Here is a 17,694-nt window from a genome sequence, read left to right on the forward strand (position 1 = left end):
GTGAGGTTTTGATGGGTGAATAGAAATTTCACAGGCAAAGAACATACTTGATATAAAGTATGTGTAAGCACAGAGGTATGAAAAGCATGACGTAACAGAAAACTCAAGAACATTATATGAATTACCCTAGCACACAAAAAGTTCCTATGTTTCCTGATTCTTATTTATTCTGCTGCATTGTATGAAATCTCAAACAGATATTTTAAGTTACTTCATCTTTTATCCTTTCTGTTTGCTCTCAAAAGCAGTCTGAGGTATATAGCACCTCAACCTGTTGCCAGGAAAGTCAAGCATTCTAGATTCATTCTTTTTCAACTAATTTAACTATAGGTAGAACTAGGTAAAAGAAGGTTAATTTATATAAGTAATAGCAAAGTCAGACTTGAACCTAGATCTCTAAATTGGAAGCCAGAAACAGTTAAAATTTTTAATATATGGGAATGTATTAAAAATTATGTACAGGGCTGGGGGTGTGGCTCAAATGGTAAAGCATCTGCCTAGTAAGTACATGCCTTGAGTCAAAACCCAAGCATATGCAAATAAAAGAACATGCTCATATAATTATTTAATAATACCTACAAGTATTGTTTTAAATGAGCTATAACTAAGTAAAATAATTGTCAATATTAAAACAAATAATCTTTACTATATAAACATATAAATCTCTCAATCACCCTGAACTCAGATTGGTTAGCAATCTCATTTCCTATTACTCTTTTAAAAGAGTATTACTCTTTATAAGATAAGTTGGTTATCCCTAATATGAAGTGCTGAAATTAAAAAATGCTTCAAAATACAAGATTTTTCAAGTGCTGAGATGATATCACAATTGGAAAATTCCTCAAGTGATGAGTCAAAACACAGGTACATTAAAAATACTGTGTAAGATTTCCTTCAGGCTATGAGTAGAAGGTGTATATGAAACAAATAAATTTTGTGTTTATACTTGGGTCCCATCCCTGAGATATCTCATTATGTATATGCAAATACTCCTAACTCTGAAACTTTTCTGAAGCATTTCAGATAAGGGATATTCAGCTTATAACTCTATATGATGCATCCATTTAAAGTGTACAAGTAAATCATTTTTGATTGTTCAGAGTTGTGCAAGCATCACAATCAATTTTAGGCCATCTTCATCACCCTCAAAAGTCTGAACCCACGAGCAGTTGCTTCTCATCTCTTCCCAAGGCTCCTATGCCTAGGTAGTGACAACTCTGCTTTCTGCCTCTTCATTTGCTTTATAAAGCAGGGGAGAGATAAATAGATTTATGTTTTGAACGATCTCCCCATGACCTGGTGAAGGATGTATTGGATTGGATGTGACTAGAAGTTGGGAGATCAGTTACAAGACTTGTGACTGGGTAAAAGATGAGAACTTAAATAGATGCACAGGCAGTGGGGATGGAGAGAAGAAGGTGATGGAAAAAGAATTAAAAAGATAAATTCAAGTTCTCAGGTTCTTGTTTAAGAGGCTGGCTAGTAGTGCTATTAATCTGGAAGAGGAAACAGGAATAATCACACATTGGTGGGTAGAAACTGAGTTCTGTGTTGGGACATGTTGAATTTTATGTGTTTAATGCTTTCTGATGGAGAAAGATGGCATTCAGGTGTGGTATTGGGATTGAAGATAAAGATTTATACATCATAAGACATGACTGAAGTCAGGAACAGATGGGACTAGGAAGTGTAGCATGAGAAGAGGGCTAAAATGGAATACTGGGGAATTTCCACATGTGAGGAGCAGGCATAAGAACAGGCTTTACAGAGGAGTTCGGTGGATCAAAATCATGGAGGTGAAATCACAGAAATCAAGAAATAAATTGTTTCAAACAAAAAGGAGAAATGAAACTGGAAAATTCTAGCACTCCCGAGGCTGAGGCAGGAGGATTGGGAATTTAAGGACAATCTGGGCTACATAGCAAGACCCTATTTAAAAAAAAAAAATCAAAAACAAGTGAAAATCACCCCAAACAAATAAACAAGATATTTAAGATCCAAACTATAGCATATGCCAACTTATATTATTTCCTTCCAGGATTTTCAGCTACTTTTACAGTTTAGCATCAATTCATTTTTTAAATTAAAAGAATAAAATTAACATGAATTCATGCTTTAAAAAAGTCAAATAATACAAAAATACAAAAAATACATAGCGTAGAAAGTTAAAGCCTGTCCTGCCCCAATCCATTCTTTTCTCCATAATTAAACACTGTCAACAATTTATGTATTTTATAGACCATTTCCAGAATGATAGACATCTATATGAATGACACACTAATTATATAGTTCTGTTACTATTCCCTTGACACTATACCTTACTATATGCTACATGTACATTGTATTTGTAATTGAGTGCCCACAGACATTAAGACATTAGTGTGAAAGTTTGGGTTCTAGTTCTAATCTTGATTTTGCCACTGTGTGCCCAATTTTCCCAATTCATAAAGTGGATGAGAATAATAATACCTATACTTCACAGGGTTATTATTAAAAAACTTGTGAAATTACCAAAGAAAAATGCATGTAAAGCACCTAGAAGGACCTAATAGTGTAATGGCCATTTAATGGCATCTCCTCTATATAATTATTCGTTTATGCTGAAGAATCATGTAAGCTAGTATCAAAATGTGAATATTTCTAAATTGGGATTCTATTGGAATACACTACTGTAAGCATTCAAACACATCTATTTTTCACTTCTATTGAATTATTACTTTTTTTGTGGGATTGAAGTTTTAGCTTAGGGCTTTGCACTTGCAAAGCAGGTGCTCTACCATTTGATTCACACCCCCAGTCTATTTGCTATGGTTATTTTGGAGATGGGTTTCTCAAGAAATATTTACCCAGGCTGGCCTTGAACCAAGATCCTCCCAATTTTAGCTTCCCGAGCATATAGGTGAGCCACCAGCCCCCAACATGGAATCATTTTCTTAGGATAAAATGTCTCTCAAAGGCTATGTACATATGTATGGCATTTTCTCACCAAAAGGATTATACCAGTTTCCAATACCACTACTAAGGATTTATTCAAACCTTGCTGGCAGAATTTAGAAAAATTTTGTTACTTCATTGGTCATAAAATGGGTATATCAAGTCTATTTGAATTTGTAATCTTATTGCGCCCTGTGAACACACTTACTCAAATGCTTGTTTATTACTTGCCTTTTTTTTTCATTTATTCTATAGGTACTGTATTTGTTGAACATCAAGGAACTGAGAATCTAGCAGTAAATAAAACAAATGGTTATGGAAATGGTGTGTGTATAGTTTTATTAGAAGTATAGTCTCTTAGGTACTACATTAGCCAGAGATTTTCAAACTAGCAAACCTTGGGAGTATTTGTCTGATTTTTTTTGGGGAGGGGCTGTGCTGGGGCTTGAATTCAGGGTCTACACCTTGAGCCACTCCACCAGCCACTTTTTTTTCCAAATTTTTTTTTGAGGTAGGGTCTCGTGGAACTATTTACCCTAGCTAGCTTTGAACCACGATCCTCTTGATCTCTGTCTCCTGAGTAGCTAGGATTATAGGCATGAACTATCTGAATGTTTTTGATACTGTGGCTTGAACTCAGGACCTTGCTTGCTAGGCAGGCACTCTACCACTTGAGTCACATGCTCAGCCTTAACCTTGGGAGTATTTGGTCTTTCATTGGAGGAGGATGAGAAGAAGAAGGTGCAGCTATGCCAATGGTGCATCTTCCTGGGGAAGCAATTTACTTAAAGTAAGAAAAGGAATTAATAATTTTTTTTTTTGCGGGGGTAGTGCTAGGGATGTAACCTAGACCCTGTTGCATGCTAAGTGGTGCTCTACCACTGAGTTACATCCCCCAGTCCTAGTAAAGCATTTAAAAATTATTTTCATAATAAAATGTGACTCTATCATGGAGTAGAAAGGAAACTTTACATGAATTTTCAGGGTCTCTCTCTTAGAGTTTCATTACATGGCCCAGAATGACCTCAAACTCTGGATCCTCTTGCCTTAGTCTCCCAAGTGCTGGGATTACAGGTATGCATCCCCACACCTGACTTTTATGTGAGTTTTTATAAATAGTTTAAAAAAATTCTAAAACTTGCTCTTAACACCTCTTTCCCTTTGGTAGTCAGTCTCCTTTACCTTGAGGGTAATTTCACTGGAAAACCTTGAATGATTAGACTAAACCGTTTTCAGGTAGTTGAGGAGTAAGGAAGAATGTCCCTTTATTTGTATTTACAGTTTTTGAAGATTATAAGTGAAGCCGTGGTAAACGTTTTCCAAATGCACGAACCACTTGCACTCCCATAAGCAAAAAAAAAAAAAAAAAAGTTATAATTAGCCTTTTTTTTCTTACTCTAATAGACATGTTTTAGTCACTGTAGTTTAATTTGCATTTTTCTATTGGTTTAATGAGTTGGGCATATTTTCATGTTATTGTCACTTTTATCACTTTTATATCTTCGTGAATGAAGTATCTGTTCAGATTTTTTACCAATTTTTGCTTTTTTCCTCATGACTTTTTTTTAGTGGCACTGGGGTTTGAACTCATGGCCTCATGGTTCCTAGGCAAGCACTCTACCACTTGAGCCACTCCACCGGCTATAACAGACTTTTGATTGCTTTTTATAAATTCTGAATAAAACCTCTAAATATGTTCTGCTTTAAAGAAACACCCCAAATCTTACTTTATGATACATTTGATTATGTGTATTCAAATTACTGAACCACTTTAATTCCAAACTGTCTTGAGTTTTATAACTGATTTAAATGATTTTACATTACATTTCTCATATAGAGCAATTGTTTTCTATTATGTAAAACGAGTGGGATTTATTTTACTGTGAAAATCTAGAACATCTACTACATTCAAGTTTTAAAAAAGATATTTTATGTAAAATTGACTACAGTAAATAGACATAGCATAAACTCTGCTTCCTGCTAGAATAAAAGTGGAGTAATGTATTACCCAAGAGTAAGAAAACGTATTTGGAATCTAATAAAATTTGGAGGCTAATTTCTAAATTATGGGCTTTTAAAAAAAGTGAACCGGCAACCCAGTAAGGAATGATTTAAAAGTAAAGCGATTTATCTTGAGAAAAGGTAACTATAAAAAAGCAAGTGTGTCTGACAGTATCGTATGCCAGCTCCTCTTAATTCATATTTGCACCTGCATCTCTGATTTGCAAAAGACGATGCGTAAAATTTCAAAATAGCAAAAGGTCAGTTTGTTACAATAGTAACGTGGTTCAGTGCTCTCTGCAGCAGAGCATGTTGCCTTGCAAATGTGCATCCTTAAACAGTGGCTAATGGTTTCTGTAGTTAATCTACTCTAACTGTGCAATTCCTAGTTATTGGTCTTGGAACCTCTAAAAGCTGCAACTGCTAGACGCTCCTGGGGTGCATCCGGTCTCTCCGGCCTCGTGTCTCTCTTGCGGAAGGTCACCTCCTGCTGTGGACTAGGGCCCTGGGCCATCCGCGCGAACTCCCGGTCCCCCTGCCTTCCTGCGCAGCTCGGCAGGTTCCAGCTCCTCCAAGACCAGCCGCGGTCACCACCTATCTCCGCCCAAAATGTTTGTCACACTTCTGCTCAGTCTTGAGTAAAATAGGTGATATCGTCACAGTCTCCGCCACCTTCGTCGCTATGTCTGGGTAAAAATAGCACACAAGTTTGCTTAAAAAAATAACGGCTGCGCAAATTTTATGGTTAGATTTATTTCAGGTCCGCAGACTGCGTACTCAGGGAGCGAGGATCTGCGGCCAAAAGAGACCACACAATCGTCTCCCCCCGTCAAGACCCGGGGTAGCCCACACCCCAGAGGCACCGTCCACGGACCCCGGGAAGTTTGGGGCGGCGGGATCAGTCCTGCCCCGCTTCCGGCCCACCCCTTGGCGAGGGCAGGAACTCGCTTTCCCGGCAGCCCCCGCGCCGGCCCCCCTCGCGGTGCGGCTCTCGGCGCGTTCCGGGTCCTGTCACAGCTCGGCCCGCGAGCCCCGCCTCGGTGCTTCCCCGACTCCCCGAGTTCCAGTCCCGGCTTCCAGATCCTCAGCCCCGCCCTCCGCCGCGCGCGCGCTCCGCACCCCGCCCTCGGCCCCCCGCGCGCAGCCGTCACAGCCAATGAGGTTCCGGGCCGCGTGCGCAGATTCAAACGGCGGCTCTTGAGGGAGGCTGGGCGCGAGATTCGGCGGTGCGGACAAAACCCTGCAGGAGGCTGCGAGCGCTGCAGAGCTGCTCACTACGGGGAGAGGGCGGGGGTCGGCACCCGCAGCGCGGCCGGGACCGCAGCGAGGAGGCGGGGAGGCGGCGGGAGGGGCCGGCGGAGGGCGGGAGCGCGCCTCCTGACATGACGGGGGCATCCCTGACCGGGCCGGGCCGGGGCTAGGAGCGGCGCCCAGGCTGGGGGCGGGTCGCGGTCCGCCCCTCCGTCCGTCCGTCCTGTCCTGCCGGGGGCTTGTGTTCCGCACTCGGCCGCCTCGGGAAAGGAGCGAGGCAAGCGGCGGGAGGGTCGGGGAGAAGGAGCATTCGCCTGAGGCTGGAGGAGGCTGACCTGCGTCCCCGCCCAGCCCGCGCCTATGCGGTACTTGAAGGATGGCGAAGAGGTCGCGCAGGTGGGTGACATCCCTCCCTCCGCCCAGGCCTGTCGGCGCTGTCTGGGCTCCGATCCCCAGCTTTCCTTTCTTTTGCTCAGCCCCCTCACGGGGCCCTCCCCGGCCCGCTGTCCCCCAAGTCCTCTCGGTCCCCTGGGCGCAGCCGCGACGGGGACCCGAGCTTTTGAGACGCAAGGTGACCTGCTGGGGTTTAGTGTGGACTCCCCACTGCGCACACCCGGCCCGGCCCTCCTCTCCCAGCCTCTCTTTGGAGGGAGGGGAACGTATCCTGCCCAGGTGACTTCAAAACGGGGTTCCCTCCCCACGATTGCTGTGCCGATCAAGCGACAAGCTTCGGGACCAACCCAGGTGGGCACCTCTCCGCCAGCTTTGCTACCTCGAAAGGTTACGGAATGAAGAGTAACTGGGGAGAGGACCTGTCTGACCTTCTGTGCCGCCAGCTCTGTGTACACATGAGTATCTTGTGCGCCAAGATGCCACACTGTTGCTACCGGTAGCTTGATCTTAAAACAATGTATTTTATTCACTGAGTATTGTGAATGTGGCCAGTGTGGCCCCTGACTGTACCTTGGGTTGCAGAGGAAGGGCACATTTTTTGGCGAAAATGTGCGAGGGTGAATTTACACTTATTTTTTACATTTTCCTAAATTGTGTGAAGCAATCACTTGGATGACAAAAATGTACCGTGTTTTTTTTTTTTTTTAAATTTTCAGTATTAGTAAATAAACCTGAAAAAGTGTTGGACAGAATTTCCAAATGTTTTTATTTATCTGGATTCACAGCTTTAAAGTATTATCTAGAGCTCTGTTTTCTAAGTTGAAATTTACTACTGGGAGTCGTTTACTACTGGAGTCATTCATTGCAGATTTTGGTTAAAAATTGGCAACGACTACCTGTAATATTCTTTGCTTTATTCGTTTATTAACCATTTGCAGAAATGAGCATAAAACATAAGTACCTTATTTTGTAGCAACTATAGTATAAGACAAACCCTGGAGGTGGAACAAATGTGTACACACATAGACACACCTCCTCTAGTGCAGAGTTTTCAACCTTGGCACTATTGACATTTTGGATCAGATAATTCTTTGTAGTGAAGGAATGTTTAGCAGCACCCCTGGTCTCTACTCAGTGGAAGGTAGTAACACCCCACTTTCCACAGTCATGGCAATGAAAAATGTCTCCAGACATTGCCACATGTCTTTTGGGAGAGGCTGGCAAAAATCACACAGGTGAGAACTGCTAGTCTTGAAATTCAAGGACCCAATTAACCTCTCCATCTTCAGAAAATATAAAAATTAGAAGCTTCTGTGGTAATGCTTGCTGAAGTATTGCTTTAGGTCTTTTGCATTCTTAAGTGTAAACTTTAAAAAGTTTATTATGCAGTGACAAATGAATATGTCAAGGTAATAACAGAATTTTGTTTAAGGTGTGAAATTATCTACTTATTATTGTCAATCTCATTTAAAACAGTTTCTTACCTAATTATGTCTTCAGCATTTGATTAAAGTATGGTTAGACACTGATGACTGAATGTCAGAACTCTTTCCTCCACAAGTGGTTTTCTATCATTTCATAATTGTCTGTTTCTTAGTAGTAGACTAAGAGAGGAGTAATGATTTAACAGTTTGTATGAATTATTTTCTTTCATTGGCAATACTGTGACCTTGTGATCTAAACATTAATTGCACTGTTGACTTTTGCTTATTGTCAGCTTAGTGTAAGCACTGAAAGATATTACAGAATACTTTAGAGTCTTAAGTCTATAATTATTTGGAGTGAAGGTAGATTTCCTCTGGGAGTATAGGGTAGAAGATGTGGTGAGAAATTATCTCTGACTAATGTATTTGGTCTTCATACTTGACTGAGTTTCATGCTCTAAATTGCATTACTTTTATATGTAAATGTGACTTATGTGTTTTAGAAGATGATAGAATGAAAAAACAATTTTTTTTTTTGTGGTACTAGGGTTTGAACTCTGGGCCTGGTGCTTACTAGGCAGGTGCTCTGTCACTTGAATCATCCCATCAGCCCAGAATGAAATGTTTTGAAGGAGAAGAAATCTATTCAGTGGACAAAGTCAACTTTTGCTTTTTGGCTAAGAATCTTAATTTATATGAACCCAATTTACAGTAGTAAGAGGAAATAATTCAGTCATTTCTGGTTGTACTTTGAGATCTTCAGTGTACAACCACTTAAGATTTGAATGAAAACTATGCTGTATAAAAGTTTCATATAAGAGTTTAGGCATAAATCCCATAATAGACTCTTTTTGTGTTATCTGAAAGAAACACCTAAGAGTAGAAAACAGTTACTTCAAGTATGAAACAACTGAAGGATGTTGGCTCTTTTAATCTTTATTTTATAGCTGTAGAATTTCTCATAAGGATTTACATTTTCCTCAAGTTGAGGAAAAGGCCAGTTAGTATTACAACTTAAAATAGTTTTAAATCCTACTGGGGGGTTTCAGTGACATAATTTTCAGGCAGTTCTAAAATTGTTATTAACATGTATTTGATTTTTAAGCATACTTATGTTTATGTATGTAATTTAGTTTTTAAAAATCAGTTCTACCTTCAAAAATAAACTTTAAAAAATCCTTTAGAAGCTGCAAAGCCTATTTACTAGTAACAGATTAATGTATTTACACTTGAGATGAGCAATGACTACACTAAGCTGACAAGATAAAAGTCATTTTTTTTAGTGGTGCTGTGTGTGTGTGTGTTTAGCAAAGTGGGTGGAGGTGAAAGTATACCAAAATGCGAGGAAGGATTTCTTAGCTTTGTCATTAACTGGCAATATTGCTTTAGGAAAGCAGATAAATCTGCTTCTGTTTTTAACTACTAATATAAGTGGTTTGAATTTTGTAGTCTGTAAGGTAGTTTCTTGCTTTAATATATATCCTATATTGAGGACCTTTGTGCTCTTTTCTCATTTAAAAACATTCATACTCTAAAAGAAATCAAATAGAAATATTCTCACGTTGTTTTATCTATGGATATCTCAGTAAAACTCCCTTCAGCATTTATTTTAGTATTGCTGCTAATAATGATCAAAGATTATGTGAAGTTAAATTTGTCTAATATATTAATTCTAGTTTATTAGTTTGGATTTGGAACTCAATATTCATATATGCAGTACATCATATTAACCACTAGGCGGCCTGATTTCACTTTATTAAATCAACCTCCTAAGTGTGCATACCTTGAATGCAATTGGACTTAAAAAAATTAAATACAGTTGCCCTATCCTCAAAAAGTATTAAAAAAGACATATATTTTATTGTAATAAAGATCTCAAACTTCAGGCAGTTTTTGTTTTTAAATGTGATCAAGTTGAAGCAATTTTACTGGAACAAATTCTATACAACTACTCATATTTCCCTAAATTCAAACCAGTAGTTCCCTTTTCAATAAAAATAAATTTTAAATAATTTTCAAATTCTCTCTTTGGCTACCTCTTTTTTACTGTTTTTAGATGGTTTAATTGTTATCCTATAAAATGAACTTCTCTGAAATGTTTTAATATCAAGTGTGGATAGTTTATGCTTTATTTCATAGGTAAAGTTATGACTATCATATCATGTTAACTTATAACCCAATGAAAAGTTACTCTTAGCTATTTTCCTGACTTAACAAGTTGTAGGGTTTTTTTGTGCCTCCTTTTACTGTTTCATAATGACCCCCAATCACTTTATTCATTCGTAATTTATAAAACTTTCCATTTGAATACAGTAGTTTGGTTATATGGTAGGCATTTATAGAATAAATATTCTCTTTGTCTTAAAATAGAAAACTGACAGTAATTCTGGAATCAAGTTATGAACTGAAGAGTCAGAGACTAAGTTCCTAAAAAAAATAAAGATCAAATTCCTCTCCTATTTTTTCCCTGTAATCGGAGAAATAATATTGCCTTCTTTTGCTGTCTTCTAGATTAATCACACTAGACTAGAAGTGGTTCATTTATTTTTGTAACAGGAAGCTCAATTTTATTTAATTATTACATATTACTAGCAATGGTTACTACAATACAAAAAAAAGCCAAAAGATGGTATTAAAAGTAGAAAAATAGAGCAGATATGTCTTGATAGTTTCTAAACATTATTAATCAATGAATGAGTCTTTTTCTTTGCTAAATGGTGAAAGTGAAATTCTGGTGAGATTACTTGTGAGACTTTATCCCTTCCATTTTTCTTGGCAAATTATAGGCTTTCTCAGGCATCTTCCTATAGGAGCTAGTGATACTGATAACATTTCTAGGATCTTTTTCTGTCACACTTACTTGAAAAATATATCATCCTTTCAACAATCACTTAACTGTATTGAAATTGCTTGGGGCTAGAGGCATAGCTCAGTGGTATAGTGCTTGCCTAGTATGGGGCAAAGCCCTGGGTTCAATCCCTAGCTCCACAAAAAGAAAGAAAGAACTTGATGACAAAATTAAGAATTAGACTCTATGAAAGTCCCAGTGGTAGACAGATGATTCTAAGAATTCTACTTTAATGCTCCCTCACTCTCACCCACTCAGAAAACCTTGCTTCCTGAACACCGAATGGGCTATCTAATGCATAGTCTGAAACTGATGACCATGTTGAATGCAAAACAGAATAAAGCCTCATGTAGAAATAGAAATTTTCCACATAAAGTATGTGGTAAAAAATAATAAGGAGCAGCATTTAAAGGTTAAAATGAGCACGTTTTTAGGAAAAATTATCCTTGGTAAGTAGTCTTTTGGACAAAGTAACGTTTTTATACTCATATCCTTAAAATAATTTTGAAAACAACCTTAAGGTGGATTTTGTGCAGATTAGATGCGATGTGGGTATTTTTGTGAATACTCAAGACTTACATAGGCAAATTCCCAAGATAAAATTTGTTTTAGCTTAGAATAACCTATTTTTAAAATAGCAGTCTCAAATATGCTGTAGGGAAGCTGTTGGGATTGGAGGGGAGGGACAAAGAGGAGAACTTGTAAAAAGCATGCCTAAGGGTCATTTGGGGTGTCAGGAAGTGATAATGTTGCTGGTGGTTTCTAGGAAAGGTTAGGCCAACTAGTAGATACCCTCAAAGAATTCCTTCTGTACTGAATTGTTAAAAAAAAAATTGTTTTGCAGATTCTGCTTTTTAAAATTCTACCACTTGGAGGTGCGTTTGGATTCTGAAAATTCTTTTTAACAAGTAGGAATGCCTTTCACCTCCTCCCAGTGATAATTTCCCTGGTTTTTGAGAAAGTTTTCTCATATCCACTTTGAGATTGCACCTGTGTTGAGGAAGGTGCAAGTTTTGGTTGAGTTGGAAGGGAATGAGATAATTTTGGAATATAGAGTACTTGGGGGAGGTGAAAGCATGAGAATGATTGACCACTGATCTTCCAAATATTTGAATGGAAGGGAGGTTCTTGGTGGTGAAAATGGCAGACATGTTCTTTGTACTCCTGAACTTAGTGTTTAGTTGGGGAGGTCAGCAAATGTGCTAGGCATTAAGACAAGAAAGAGGGCCAGGGGTGTGGCTCAAATGGTGGAGCACCTGCTGAGCAAGCACCAGGCCCTGAGTTCAAACCCAGTATCACCAAAAAAAAAAAAAAAAAAAAAAAAAAAAATCCAAAGGCAAAGTAGATGCTCTGAGAAAACTGCAGTATGGCACTTTATCAAAGTTAGTAGAAATTATGAAGTGATTGGACCTTGAATCATCTCCAACTTGGCAGTCTATTCTTGGCCAATCAGATATTTCTGATAGCTGAAAATGGCTGCCAATAACAGGTATTTTCTTTAATTAAGTCTGTGTTTTTGTTTTTGGCATGGCTTCACAAAAAAATCAAGGACCAGAAGATTATTGTTACAAATAGACATTGGCTTTAGGGAAAGAAAATAAATTTCTTTACCTGAAAAGAAAGTAATTTTCCCTGAAAAGAAAATTTAATTGGGAAATTAAAGTGTATTGAAGTATAGAAGTAGATAAACATCATAGATAGGAATCTTGATGTTTTGTCTGTTCAGATATGAAGAGTTTTGTCCCACAGAATTGACAAGTCAGAGGAAAACAGAGGTTCCTGTAAAGGATCTGTAAATAATATGAAATCTAGGGCTTCATTTTTTAATATTGTAAGATTGGATTTATATAACATATTTAGATATTAGGAAACAGTCACATGTTCTTTGGGTTTGAACTCAGGGCTGCCTGTGCTTGCTAGGCAGGTGCTCTAGTACTTGAGCTGCTACCAGTCCCTCCCTCCCTCCCTTCTTTTTTTTTTTTTTTTTTTGCTTTAGTTATTTTTTTAATGTGGCCTTGCTTTTATGCCTGGGTTCCAATCCTCCTGTTTGTGCTTTCTAAATATCTGGGATGACAGGTGTGAACACCACGCCCAGCTTTTATTGGTTGAGATGGGGTCTCACTCCTGATCTCCATCTCCCCAGTAGCTAGGATTACAGGTGTGAACCATTGTGCCCAGCTTGTTCTTAACTGTATTAACAATAAATAAAGTTAGACATATCTTCAAACTTGCTGTTTGAAATCAGAATGAAAAGTTATGAAAAAGTTGAATATAGTAAGGCAAAATAATTTTGAATACTGTTAGGTGATCAGACTGTACACATGATACTGTGTCACTTTTTTGTGCCAAGTGTAGTATGAGGTTTTTTCACTTAATTTTATACTTAAAGCCATGTTATATTCACTTTGCAAAAACAAAACAAAACAAAAACAAAGTAAAGTCCTGAGAGACGAATATGTTTAAGTTAGAAAGTGAGTAAAGTTAGAACTAGAACCTTGTTCTGATTTCAAATTGCACTAGACATTTGTCTTTGGTATGTTCCAGTTTCTTATACTCTTTCCCTATTTTTTCAATGTGTTGTAGTGAAGTGGTAAAGTAGTAGACATTAGACTTCAGCCTTGCCATATTTGGTGCAACCGTTGGCAAGAAATTACTTGTCTTAAGTTAAAGTTTTCTATCCTGTGAAACGACAGTAATATTCCCTTCTTATGGTTGTAAAGTGTTAAGAAATTTCGTAGACTAATGTCTGGTACTTAGAAAGCTTTAAATAAATTATTTTCAGATGCTCATGACTTATCCAGCTTCTAGATACTCAAAATACTCAAATTCAGTTTATCATGGAGGCCTGCCTATTTTAGGGCCTCATTCTTTAAAATTGCCCTTTCCTTTTTTATACCATATATAAGCTCAGGTTCTGACTTTGGCCCCTTCCTCACTATGTGAATTTTTCTTGGGTTATCTCCTGGTCTCAACTCTTTTTTGTATACTGGGGATTGCCAAAACTGTGTCTCTATCTTGGATCTTGTACCTGAGCAGAAGATCCATGTGCCCCATTCCCTACCTATCTGCTTTGCTGATAGGATAGCTACTAGCCACATGTGGCTATCTTGAAATGTGACTAGTCTGAATTGTGATATATTGTAATTACAAAATTCAATTAGATTTTGAAGACATTAGTAGGCAAAACACAAATTTCATAATTTTTGTATTCATATGTTGAAATGATTGTGTTTTTGATGTAGGTGTTAGATAATATTGATTAAAAAGTAATTTGAGTGGTTTCTCTTTTTTAAAAATGTGGCTTGCTGGCAGCATGGCTTTAGAGGTAGAGTGCCTACCTAGCAAGTGTGAAACCCTGAGTTCAAATCCCATTACTGCCAAAATAAAATGTGACTACTAGAAAATTATATATGTGGCTTGCATTATATTTCTTTTGGACAGTTCTGTTCTTGACATAGTCTCATTTCCTCCTTTTTCCATGTCCTTCAGATTCATCAGATGCAAAATTGTTTTCTTTCTACTTTTAAAAATTATTTTTCAGGCCAATCATTAGTGTCTCACACCTTTAAACCTAGTTTATTGAGAGGCTGAGATCAGGAGATTGTAGATTGAGGCCAGCCCAGGAAATGGTTCGAGAGACCCCATCTCCAAAATAACCAGAGCAAAATGGGCTGGAGATGTGGTTCAATCCATAGAGCAACTGCTTTGCAAGCATGAAGCTCTGACTTCAAACCTCAGTCCCACCAAAAAAAAAAAAAAAATTCAGTTTTATGTACTTTCCATTTTCTATTTTTACCTTGGTTAGTCTACTTTATTATGTGCTCTGCATTTTTGTCACACTGACCTCTCTTCTACTAAATGACATAAAAAGGTAAAATTCTTTCCTTCCTTCTTACAGTACTGTTACGGCTTCATTTTTAAAAATGTAAAAATCTGTTTCATCTGAATTAATTTTTGTAAGGTAGAGCTCTAGTTTTTGAAAATGGCTTCCAGTAACACCCTTCACTGAAAAGTCCATCTTTAGCCCACTGATTTGAAATGTTACTGTTATAATTCGCTACATTCCACGTGGGTTTTTTTTCCCCTCAGTGTTCTACTCTGTTCAATTTTGTATGTGACTGTTTATATGCCAGAACCATTTTGTATTGTATTTTTTTCTAAAGTATATTTTGATAATTAGGTAATGTTAATTCTATTATTATTTTTTAGAACTTTTCTGGCTACCTGACTACTATTACTTCTTTATTCTTTCTGTGTGAGTGATATAATTAGCTTGTCTAATTTCTTCCCAAAATCTGTTGGTATTTTTTATTCATTTAATTTAAATTTATGAACTGATTTAGAGAGAATAGTCATCTTATTTTTTTCTTTTTTGTGGCAATACTGGGGTTTGAACTCAGGGCTTTGCACTTGCTAGGCAGTTGCACTACCATTTGAGTCATGTCCTCAGCCTTTTTGCTTTTTTGGTTAGGGTCTTGCTTTTTGCACAGACTATTTTATGCTTCCTGCCATTGCTGGGATGACAGGTATGCATCACCACATCCAGCCTTTTTCTGTTCATATTGGAGTGTCACAAACTTTTTTTTGCCTTGGCTGGCCTGGAGCAGTGATCCTCCTGATCTCAACCTCTGCATAACTTGGGAAGACAGTCACATGCCACTGCCTCCAGCTGTTGGTGAGGATGAGGTCTTGCTAACTTTTTGCCTGGTCTGGCGTTGTCCACAGTCCTCTGGATCTCAGCCTCCCAAGAAGCTAGGATTTTGGTGTGAGCCACTGGCGCCCAGCTTAATATGGTTTTCTTATCCAAGCTTGTGATCTAAATATTATTCTTCCATTTGTTCAAGTCGCCTATGTTTCATAATAGTGTTTTATTATTCGCTATACTGGAATTTAAACTTGGCCATGCCTTCAGCCCTGTGTTACTTTAGTTATTTTTGAGATAGGGTCTTGTTGTTTTTGCCTGAGCTGGCCTTGGACCACAATTCTCCTACATACCCCTTCCAAGTAACCTGTGTAGTTTGTATTTTAACATTCCCATTTGTCAGATCCTAATAATTTCTTACTTGGGTTGTTATGAAGATTACTAATTGGTTTCTTCTCTTCTCTGTCATACTTCTGCCATTGAGTTTTTCTGAAACACAAGATAATATTTGACTCTTTTCTCTCTTAATGGAAGTCTTTGAGCTCTTTAGAATCAAGGTCAAATAAAGAATAAATGTTAAAGTGCTTAGAATGACATGCAAGACTATGATTGGCTCTTGGTGGCACATTCAGCTGTATCTCTTTGATGTCAGTAAGAATAATAGCTCTTCTCCCTTGAATGACTGAATTGTGTGTGTGTGTGTGTTACTGGGGCTTGAACTCAGGGCCTTTACCTTGAGCCACTCCACCAGCCCTTTGTGTGATGGGTATTTTAGAGATAGAGTCTCACGAACTATTTGCCCGGGTTGGCTTCAAACCGCAATCCTCCTGATCTCTGCCTCCTGAATAGCTAGGATTACAGGAATGAGCCACTGGTGCCCACCTGAATTTTTTCATACTTTGAATACTCTCAGTAGGTTATGTGCTGTTTGAGTTACTTCTTTAGTTGTGCCTGCACATATAGGTTCAGTGATTGAATTCTCTAAATAAAAATCTTGATTTTACAAATTATGTTTTTTTTGTAGTGAGGATGAGGATGATGACCTTCAGTATGCTGATCATGATTATGAAGTACCACAACAAAAAGGATTGAAAAAACTCTGGAACAGAGTAAAATGGACAAGAGATGAGGTATTTATTTGGCAAAGTTTACTAACTTCATATTTATATTTATAGTGTGAAAGATATTTTAAAAAATAAAATGTGAGAAAAAGTTGTCTGTTAACTAACTTACATTCTTTTCAGTCAGAGACATTCATAACTGGTTGATATTGGGATTGACAGATCAGTCATTTACTATACTGTATATACATGGAGGAACTTGTATCTGAGTAGATTTAGCCCTTCTAAAAGTGACCACTAGATATGACTTGACAGAATTGAAGAGTTAACTCTATTCAGGAGTAGAAAAGAATGGTGGAAAGATTTCTAACTGTTATACCTGTTTTAATAGGATGATAAGCTAAAGAAGTTGGTTGAACAGCATGGAACTGATGATTGGACTCTAATTGCTAGTCATCTTCAAGTAAGTGAAATCTTAAATTTTTTTTTTTTGATAAAGCTACTTTAGTGCCCTGGGTTAAATTTTGCATTTTTCAAAAACATGCCTACAGATTTTTGATTTAGGTTTCCTTCCTAAAGCATACCTGTCTTTCTGGTTTGTTTGTGGTTGGTTGTGAATGACTTAGAAAGTCTGATTTTCTAGTACGTGTTGGGCAACCCTAATCCAAAACTCTGGAATCTGCAGTGCTTCAAAATTGAAAACTTTCTGAATGCTGACCTGGCAACAGGAGGAAAATTCCATACCTGACCTCATATAATATGTCACTGTGAAAATGCAGGCACACTAAAAATGTTGAATAAAATCACTTTCAGGTAATGTGTATAAGATGTAATAAAATGTAAGTAAATTTCATGGTTAGACTTGTGTCCCATCTTCAGGATATCTCATGGGTATTCAAATATTCCAAAATCCTAAAAGGTTACCAATGCAAAACTAAAATGATGCTAAGTTTGGGTAACACTCTAGAAATACTTGTGATATAAGTTGAAACATCTGGAGAGAATTTAAATATTGAAATATTTTGATAGCTAAAATTAGGAAAATCACTAAAATCAGGAAAAACTGTTAAGATTGTCATTGTTTATATTTTAGAGTGTTACTGATTTTTTTTTTTAAAAAGTTATGCTTAGGGCCAGATA

At 37.7% G+C, this 17,694-nt stretch overlaps 1 protein-coding gene across 3 annotated transcripts in view; it reads left to right on the plus strand.

Annotated features, from left to right (window-relative positions):
- Positions 1-6,110: 6,110 nt before the first annotated feature.
- The window catches only part of Mybl1 (MYB proto-oncogene like 1), a 43,196-nt gene continuing 31,612 nt past the window's right edge, over positions 6,111-17,694 (plus strand). For 2 of the 3 annotated variants that reach the window (XM_020158786.2, XM_074068587.1), the window contains exons 1-3: positions 6,112-6,582; positions 16,518-16,623; positions 16,946-17,017. In XM_020158786.2, coding sequence (XP_020014375.2) covers positions 6,563-6,582; positions 16,518-16,623; positions 16,946-17,017 — 198 coding nt within the window. In that variant the 5' untranslated portion in view covers positions 6,112-6,562. Of the gene's footprint in view, positions 6,583-16,517; positions 16,624-16,945; positions 17,018-17,694 lie in introns of all 3 variants that reach the window. The other variant, XM_020158787.2, reaches the window with a different exon arrangement.

This window comes from Castor canadensis, chromosome 3 (assembly GCF_047511655.1).
Source record: "Castor canadensis chromosome 3, mCasCan1.hap1v2, whole genome shotgun sequence".
Taxonomy (NCBI): Eukaryota; Metazoa; Chordata; class Mammalia; order Rodentia; family Castoridae; genus Castor; species Castor canadensis.